At 36.3% G+C, this 9,801-nt stretch overlaps 1 protein-coding gene across 1 annotated transcript; it reads left to right on the top strand.

Moving 5' to 3' along the window:
* Nucleotides 1–624: 624 nt before the first annotated feature.
* LOC149183692 (vignain-like) lies at nucleotides 625–3,130 on the top strand. The gene is made up of 4 exons (XM_089417217.1): nucleotides 625–1,152; nucleotides 1,371–1,603; nucleotides 2,456–2,602; nucleotides 2,697–3,130. The coding sequence occupies exons 1-4, from the start codon at nucleotides 678–680 to the stop codon at nucleotides 2,961–2,963; spliced, it is 1,122 nt and encodes a 373-aa protein (XP_089273343.1). The 5' UTR covers nucleotides 625–677; the 3' UTR covers nucleotides 2,964–3,130.
* The last annotated feature ends 6,671 nt before the right edge of the window (nucleotides 3,131–9,801 follow it).

Raw genomic sequence — 9,801 nt, 5'->3', positions numbered from 1 at the left:
AAAAAATTTAAAATACTTAAATATTTTACTTATAATTTTAATAAATCGCTAAATAAATCAACAATAATTCATTTATGAATAGCAACTGTATGACGGATCATTGCGGGTATAATGACAGATGTCCGGGACCAAATAACTATTATCTTCTTTTCTTCTTTTATGTTTAGATTTTTAATTTTCCTCAATGAATGATTAGCCACACAAGAATTTTTTTCAGTGAACATGTCATGATCAATTACTTTTCTTTCCCTTGAAGTAATAAGCCGACTAAAAACACCAAAATAAAGAATAAAATAAAGAATAAGTTAGGAATTATCATAGAACAAGTACCTTACTTAATCAATGAAATGTTTATCCATCAAATCGGAAAATAAACTGTCAACCTTTCAAAAAAAATCACACCCGTATCGATACTTTACTGAAAATACATGACAACAACTTAAATCTTCGGCCATGTTAACGCTTCCCAATTGGTGCCGGGAATCAAATTTCCCGTGTTTGCTTATGCACCACGTTACCTCCCGTGTTTGCGTATGAACCACGGTAGCTCCTAACTAATCGCACACGCTTTCGTATGTCTTACACTGAGTCGGAGGTATTATATAAGAAAATCGTCTTCCCCTTTCTCCACACAAATTCTCATTATTTCTCTCTGTGAGTTTTGTTGTTATTTCGTGATGGCGAGTGTTTCAAAGGCAACCCTGTTACTCTTCCTTGCGACCACCTTGTGGACTTTATCAGCCAATGCTTCGGATTCTTCCCCTGGATTTACAGATGAAGACCTCAAGTCCGAGGAAAGTCTGCAACTCCTTTATGATAAATGGGCACTTCGGCATCGCACCACCAGAAGTTTGGATTCGGATGAGCATGCCAAACGATTCGAGATATTCAAGGACAATGTGAAATATATCGACTCTGTGAATAAGAAGGATGGTCCATATAAACTTGGATTGAATAAATTTGCAGATCTGAGTAACGAAGAATTCAAGGCCATGCATATGACAACTAGAATGGAGAAGCACAAGAGTCTGCGCCGAGACAGAGGAACACAGAGTGTATCATTCATGTACCAAAACTCCAACGACCTGCCAGTGTCTATTGATTGGAGAGAAAAGGGAGCTGTTAACCCTGTGAAGAACCAAGGCCAATGTGGTATGATCTTGAATTTTGCAGAATTAGTTTCAATTTCAAAATAATATCTACTAATTTTTTAGATTGTTTTTTCAAATTTATCACAGTATCAATATTTTGATCGAAGCTTTTAACCAACTAAATTCATTTTAATTTTAATTTATTTAGTAGCTGAGCACATAGGTTTACTTTGGTATATGTTGTAGCTGATATATTGTTTAATTTTTTTTATCTCGCAGGAAGTTGTTGGGCATTTTCAACTATAGCTTCTGTAGAGGGCATTAACTATCTCACAACAGGGAAGCTCGTTTCTTTATCAGAGCAACAGTTGGTAGATTGCAGTAAAGAGAACTCAGGCTGCAAAGGAGGGCTTATGGACAACGCCTTCCAATATATCATAGATAATGGTGGGGTCGTTGCTGAAGATGAGTATCCATATACTGCTGAAGCCAGCGAATGCAGTCCCTCCAAGGTATGTTAAGTGGCAATACTGCTTACCTGTGCATTTAGATAGGATAGTTAAATCCTAGTAAAATGGAAAATGTGAGTGAAATGGGTTTCAATATAAATTTTTGAATAGTTAACCAGTAAAAAGGCCCTCTAAATTGTGTGTGGATTAAGATGCTGTATTTTTGGAAAAATTGTAGGTAGAGATGTGGAATATTTGGAATTTTAGCTATTTGCATGTTTATGTTGGTATATTTTGATTCCGATTAGAAAAGTTTAAATAATATTTGATAGATTAAATTTAGGTAGAAATTTGTGAGAATTGAAAATATATGCAGTTTTATCTATATATAAAATAAAATTTAGATAATTATATAAATTATTAAGATAACACATTCTATTAACTAGAAAGATAAGCTTTTTCCTTGAAAATGACAATATTGATTGTTTGCCTAGATTCCCTTCTTATACCATATGAATCCAAATTTGTGAGAATTGAAAATATATGCAGTTTTATCTATATATAAAATAAAATTTAGATAATTATATAAATTATTAAGATAACACATTCTATTAACTAGATAGATAAGCTTTTTTCTTGAAAATGACAATATTGATTGTTTGCCTAGATTCCCTTCGTATACCATATGAATCCACATATTTAATTCTCAATCAATGTGTGTGTAAACAACCTTGAGTTTTTATTGGCATTGAAAAAAAAACAGTTTCTATAAATAACAGTAAACATCATCATAATATTTTTAATAATGGTGTGTTATCATGTTTGTAAGACTATTGAATTTTTATTTCATTTTATTGTTTTAATAATAATCAATATTATATTTTGTAAGATTATTAAGTTTTGTTTTTTTTATAGGTTAAACCAAATGCAATAGCAGCAACTATTGATGGTTTTGAAGATGTTCCTGCTAACAATGAAAAAGCTCTCAAAGAAGCAGTGGGCCACCAACCTGTGTCTGTCGCCATTGAAGCAAGTGGTAAAGATTTTCAATTTTATTCAAAGGTAAGTGGTCATAATCTATTACATTGTTCTTAAAAATGAATATATTAGAAATGAATAATTTGGCATCTACACTAAGAAATTTTTTAATATACAGGGAGTATTCACTGGTGAATGCGGCACTGAACTTGACCATGGAGTTGTAGCGGTTGGTTATGGCGAGTCTCCTGAGGGAATTAATTATTGGATAGTTAGGAACTCTTGGGGACCTAAATGGGGAGAAGAAGGGTATATAAAAATGCAACGAGATATTGAAGCAGTAGAAGGGAAGTGTGGTATTGCCATGCAAGCTTCATATCCTACCAAGAAAACACAAGACATTGATATTGAATTGGATGTTGATCACATTAGTGATGAATTGTAAAAAACGTCTCAACAAAAGATTAGTCTGAAGATTCCTTCTTCATTTATTAGCTAAATTTGGTCATTATACTAGATTATTGTTGATAGGTACTTCTCACTTGAGAGTTTAAAATACATTATCATATTGCACTATTATTGATGATATTGAATAACTTAAATTAAATTTTCCATTGTTTCAAAAAGTGTGATTGAGATCGTGGATATAATTTTGTTGTATTAATTTGTATGTCTAGGCTATTAAAATCATTCTTAAAATAAATATTACAATTATTAAATTTAAATTCTAGGATTGAGAATAACAATGAGCATTGAAGCACACACAAAAATTATTTAGAAAGACATTCAAATTCTTAAGAAAGATGAGGCACAACTAGCATCATTAGTGGGAGATTCTTGAATCATTTTTAGGCCACTCGATAACAAACTCCATTTCAAAATATTTTTATATCGACACATAATATATACAAGCTAAGCCTAACAATTTAATGCACTTGAATTCTTCCAACTCTTACATTCTTAAAATAAAGCCATAGACCTTTTGGAAAATGGTGGCACAAGTACATATGAGGTGCTTTAAGAATAAGTTTGGGGGAGAGTATCTTCTCTCATCTCCCCTCCCATGATTTTAGTTGAATTTAAGACTTGATAATAAAAGCACCATATACAAGTGTTGTTATTCAAGTTAGAAGGAACAAAGTTATGGGTCATTTCTCTCTAAACATATAGATACCTCTCCTCTTTAATGGTAAGGCTTATTAACTCCATGATGGCTTAGGATTGCAATGCATACTGTGTTTAGAACAATCTAGGCTTTGGAATGTTGGTGTTATTCATATCTATGGGTATCTCAACTATTCTTCATAAATTAGTGATTAGTCTTGCCATCCTATTCTTAGCTATCCTATAATATCATATTTTCTAATCCCACAAGTTTTGTAATGTAATTAAAGTATGATAATGCTAGAGAACCAATATGGTTATATGGCCAAACTGTTTGATGTAGATATCTTTGTTGATTTAAATCACAAATTGTTGAAAATGAAGATGAGGACATGCCTATACAGATCTCGATGTCTAGAAATGTAGCTTTCTTAGGGAGTCTGCGAGGGAGATTGGAAAGTTTGCAATCTTCCCTAAATTTAGTGTTCAAACCCCCATGATTATGTGCTAATTGAGCTATCAACTTCCCTAGAAAATTATAAGGAATGAGGAAAGAGGTATAAGAGATGAGCATGTCTAGGTTGTGTGCCTCATAGTCGCCAGAGTGACTTTGCATCATGTAATACCCCTACCTATTTTGATGTAAATGTTTGCATTCTTTATATTAGGCTTGTGAACTCAGAATACTTTTTACTATTAGGCTGGTGGGCTCGATACTATTTGATGTGGTATGCGTGCCCATGTAATGACATTAGATAAATTTTGGGGCTATTTTCCCAGGTATTTTTATGTCATTTTTGGCTAAGTGGCTAAGAATGCCAAGATGTAAATATTGTATAATTGTACATATTTTTCACTATATTAGTAAAAAATAAGGTTGGTTGTAGAGCCCACTCCATGGAAAGAGTATGGGGGACACAACTCCAAGGCAAAAGGAAACAATTGAGTTTGGCAGAAGTGTGCACTTTGGTGGCCCACGTTGCTTCAGTGAATGCCACATGCCAGTTTGGGCTATGCATTTAAAAAGGATGGTGGCTTTATTCTCAGGATTATTATTATGCATTTATTTTAAGTACGGGATTCAGGGCACTGAGTCTAGTATCTCATGGCCAATGAGTTCTAGGGTTTGACTCTAGAACTAACCAAGGTGCAACTATTAAGTTAACCATACTGGATAGATGCTTTCAGGTTTTTATGTGAGCTCTGATGGCTCTTGTTATCACCCCAAGAAACTCTCCTAGGTTATATCTTAGAGATGCTTAGGAACATTACAAACTCAACAAAAAATGTTGAAAAAATGTGGATGAATCGAAGGAATGATGCATATTCAACCCAGATAACCACTTCTACTAAACTTAACCCCAGACATGGGTGAACACCCCTAGACTACAAGGCCTTAGACCACCAATTACTCATAGTTTGAGGAACAGGTGAAGATGGAGAATATTGACCACACCAGCAGATGCACAGGACCTTGTGATGGCCGGCTGCAACCAATTTAAAAGTCTGTAAATCTATTTCCTAATGCACAGACATGATGACAGCTCTCTAGCATTAAAATAATAGAAACCTGCATACACATTCAATGATACATGTTAGATTCTAACACAGAGGTGGGATGATAGCCTCTCTAATGCTAAACATCAAGAGCACATGAAAATTGCATAACAGGCACAGCTTGGAACAAGAAGAAGTGGAAAGTGAGCAATTAACAACAAAAGAAGCTTGTATTAGCTGAAAATGAAGACCAGACGCTGCAGATATCACAGTAGTTACAGTCTCCAGAAGTTGAATCTTACATCAAAAAAATATCCATCAACCCTCATTACATCTTGTATGTGGGTATATATAGAGGTTGATTACAAAAATATATGCTATCCTATGCGTGGAGGGGTCATAATGGACCACCAACCACATTAACTGTCTGATATGGGTCTCTGCTGCGATCTGTTGTTTCAAATCTGTGAATTTGACATTCTCTGGTATTTTGTTGTACTCCTCGAGCAGGTGGAGTGTTGTATGAATAAATTTCCATAACTGTTGAAGGCGTTTAACTGCTCGAGGATTGTCCTTCTCTCTCTCGGCCATGCTTTCTGTTGAATGCAGTGGTTGAGGAATAACTGTGCTAGGTACAGGTAGTTGATCAGGGTTGTCCTTCAGAAGCACAGCTCAGTCAAAGGTGGTGAAGACTTCATGGCGAACAAATGAGTAGAACCGGGAGTAAACAACAGCCGTTGGATCCAGCAAATGGTTGGCAGAGATCTATCGGTGGGAGGTGTCGGGAGGAAATGGAGGCAAGAATGATTGTGAGCCGTCGGATCTTGCAGATGGACGGCGGAGATTGACTTGTAGGGGCTATCCAGAAGAAGTGGGAGCGGGCGAACGAGGGTCGTTGGATCGCGGGGTGGGCAGATCCAAAGGTGATCGAGGGTGGAAGCTGTGCAGGAATTAATCGGCGGGGACGGGCGTGATGGCGGTAAGCGATTTCCCCGCACCGCTTATCAGAGGTGAGTGGTATCCGTATATGGGCTAACGATCCAAAATAACAGCGACGCGTGGCGGATGGGACCGACGGCAAACCACTTTCCCCGCAGATTAATGCACATGCAGGTTTCGGCAGCGAGGAAGGCGAACGACGTTGGATCGTGCGGCAAGAACGATCGGACGATGGAAAGGGATAATGGGTTAACAAGTGGGAAAAGCAACAGAGACCATTAGATAGGGATGAAATGATCGAACGGTGCGGGTTAAATGGAATGGGTTACCATAGAAAAAGGCGCGCGGTCATGCTACCGTGGTTACATGGGTTTAATCCTTAGTGCCTGGGGGACCGAAAAACAAAGGCTTTCATAGCAATTTAGAGGTGAAATGGAGGAAAACACATGCAGGGGGGCTATGGGAGTACACAAATATGGAGGAACAAGATAAGAAAAACTGATGCACATCCCTTTTTGAGAGCAAACGACCCGATCAGGCCTGTATTTGATCCTCGAACGTTGAAAACAATAGTAGAGCTAACAGCTCTAAGGTTTTGTTGGCCTTGATTATGGCTTGGTGCCATGGAGTTCTGGTGGGGAACTCAGTTCCGAGATAGTCGGTGAGTCCTAATTGGGGCTCTAGCAACAGTGGTCGAGATTTTGGTTTGGTTGTTGACACTTGGACACTAGATAGCAGCAAAGCTCCTAATGTTGCAGGTTGAGACTATTCTAGCCAATCGTAATTTGCCTTGAAAGGTGGGCACCACCAAGGGACTTGGGTTGTGCCACTTGAGTACCGAAGAGGGGATCATGAGCATGTGGCTAGAGACTAAGGTTGTTGGGGTCGATGTCATAGCCATGGTTTTTGTTGCCAATGGTCAATTGTTACCTATGAAGTTGTTGTCCTAGCTCGGGGGTGGCTTTTGGTTGAGCTGATGAACCACACGGTCTAAGGCTAGAAGGAACATGGAGAGCCCATCGTCATTCGTCTCCTTTTAGCAAATAAATACTTGTATTATTGTTTATGGCTTTTATTTGTGCATTATGTATGGTTGATATTTTATTTTAAGCTTTCGTTGAGATGATTAAAATGCAAATGAAGCATGTTGAATAATGTTAATATGTTTTCTGTTGGAATTAATTAATTGCTTATATGTAATGTATAATATTACATGGCATATAGTGTGGAATATCATTTAATTAAATGGTCAGGTCTAGGTTTCAGGATGGTAGAAATGGATATGTATGCTTCAACAATAAATGAATGTTATAATTAAGCAGTATTGTAAGAAGGGAACATTACATATTGGAATCAGAGCCTAGTTTCAACACTAGGTCTCAATTGGGCCAAAACTACAGATCAATTGCCATTTGTTTGATGAAAGTATCAAAGATGAAAATAAAAGAAATTTACAATAACTCTGAGAATAGATAACCTCAGGAAGATAATTGGAAGAGTAATATAGAAGACATTGGGCCCCAACCTTAATCGGTGTGTTCAGGCTTAGCTGGGCAAAACAAGGTTGAGTAGCCGACCCCGACCTTCGTTGGTGTAGTCAGTTGTGCGTATAATTAGTTTGGTAAAACAAAACCAACCTCTGACTAGTTAACTGGAGCCACAAAGGTGGAGTGGGGTAGTGCATGGTAGGTCCTGTTGGCGAAATTCGTGGGCGTGGGCGGTCGATGTGGTCATGGAGGTGGACGAGGAAGGGCCCGTGGGTTACCCTTTTGCTCATATATATATATATATATATATATATATATATATCACCTTTGCACAAATTGGGAATACAAGTGTTTCAAACTAATTTATTGGAAGGACATGCCATTTGTTTATATTATTTGGTTTGTGGAGGGTTTAATGCAGACGCTGACGAAGAAGATATAAAATAAATATTAGCAATATTAGCAATTGTTCTAGAAGTTGCAAAGTGAGGTTAATAGGAGTGCTAAATTGAAAATAAATTGAAAAGAATAGTTTGATTTGAAATAATAATGGTTATACTAAATTTAGAATATTTAGTGTATTTGTGTTTTTGTTTTTTAATTTATAATTTGCAATCATATGCATCTCTCAAATAAATATGATGTTTAATGGATATGAATTTAAAAGTTTTTTTAAATTTTCACTGATTTAAATAATGAAATATTAATTTTGTTCACTAATTAATTATAATTTTTTTACCCTAAAATCATCTATATGAATTTAGTAATATAGAAAAATATTATAATTCTTACTTTCTTGGAAATCAAGGACATTAATTATTCTTAACCAAAATCTAAAAATTCTGCAACAAATTTAGGGTGGGTTTTTCCAGTTTTAAATTTTGGTTTTATTTTTTGTGAATTTTGTTCCTGGTCAATTTTGTAACAAATTTAAAAATTTTACTGTATTAAATTTAGGTTTTGTTTTGGTGAAATTTTTTTTGGCTTTCATAAGGATTTTTTTGGCTTTCATAGATACAGAAATCAAGTTCTTTGTTATGCCAGGCACATACATTACATTATAAATTTGTTTGATATTACCATCAGGTAGAATAACAGAAACTTTCCCACATCCTTTGATCTAATGACTTTTGTCATCACCTAGGTAAATTTGTGCGCCTTCGTTGATTTCTTTAAAATCCTCCAGCCAGTGCTCATTCCCTTTCATATGTGTTGATGCTCCTAAATCTACATACCAGATGTCTGCATCAACATTTTCATCACGATCTGCCATGAACAATCTTAAATTCTGCACTTGATCACCATTTGCAAAATGACCTACATGTCTCTTTATCTTCTGTTGTTCTTCATGATATTTCTTTTTCCTACACTCCCTGGCAATATGACCCAATTTTTCGCAATAAAAACATTTAGTTTCAGAGTACTTTTTTTTCGGATGCATACCTTGGGTCAGATTTGGCCGTTTCTATGACCTTGCTTCGTTTTGTTGTTGTGGACCTCCTTTCCCTTTGTAGAAGTTTTTCCTCGCCATTAATGCAAGATCAACGCTCTGGGGCTTCAGAGTCAATCTCCTCTCTTCTTCCTGCATCAGTATACCTATCAGCTCTTCAAAATGTGGGATCTTCTCTATGGGATTTATCCCAGTGATGAACATTTGATAATCATCAGTGACACCATTCATTGTAATGGTCACAAGATCTATATCGTCCATTCTATGACCAATAACTGATAATTTGGTTTTTAGATCCTTGATCCTTGCTACGAATGAAGCAATTGTTTCATTCTCCTCCTTCAGGGACAGGATCTTACTCTTGAGGAACAGAAGAGGATTTGAATTCCTGATCTCGTACAATTCCTTCAGAATTCCCCAGATCTCGTTAGCTAACTTACCTTCTCTGATGTGCGATATAATGCAGTCTTTCACTAACATTTTTAACGTTGTCCTTGCTCTACTTTCTCGTTTCTCCCAATATGGGATCGATGTTGATCCAGCCGCGGGCCTCGACACATCCATTCACAATCGTCCAAGCACTCTGTGCTTCTAACAGAGTCTGCATCTTGAATTTCCAATTTGCATTATTAATTGGAACCATTGAGCTTGTTATGCTTGTTCATGCATGCTTCAAAACTATTACTATTAATCTTAACGATTTAGAAAAAAAAATCGACAGGTAAAAGATGTTAAATTACCCCAGATCTGTGACAGGTACAGATCACCGATCTTCAATATTGTCTGATCTCGCAACACACGCGCAG

The sequence above is a fragment of the Pinus tabuliformis genome, chromosome 3_2 (genome assembly GCF_031772625.1).
Source record: "Pinus tabuliformis cultivar Carrire ecotype Pingquan chromosome 3_2, CPIR1, whole genome shotgun sequence".
NCBI classification, from domain to species: domain Eukaryota; kingdom Viridiplantae; phylum Streptophyta; class Pinopsida; order Pinales; family Pinaceae; genus Pinus; species Pinus tabuliformis.
The sequence above is the reverse complement of the archived record's forward strand: the minus strand, read 5'-3'. Positions and strand labels throughout refer to the sequence as shown.

Coding starts and splice junctions, on each gene's coding strand:
- LOC149183692 (XM_089417217.1), top strand. CDS start 678: ATGGCGAGTGTTTCAAAGGCAACCCTGTTACTCTTCCTTGCGACCACC. Junction 1,604..2,455: donor GCGAATGCAGTCCCTCCAAG/GTATGTTAAGTG, acceptor TTTTTTTTATAG/GTTAAACCAAATGCAATAGC. Junction 2,603..2,696: donor ATTTTCAATTTTATTCAAAG/GTAAGTGGTCAT, acceptor TTTAATATACAG/GGAGTATTCACTGGTGAATG.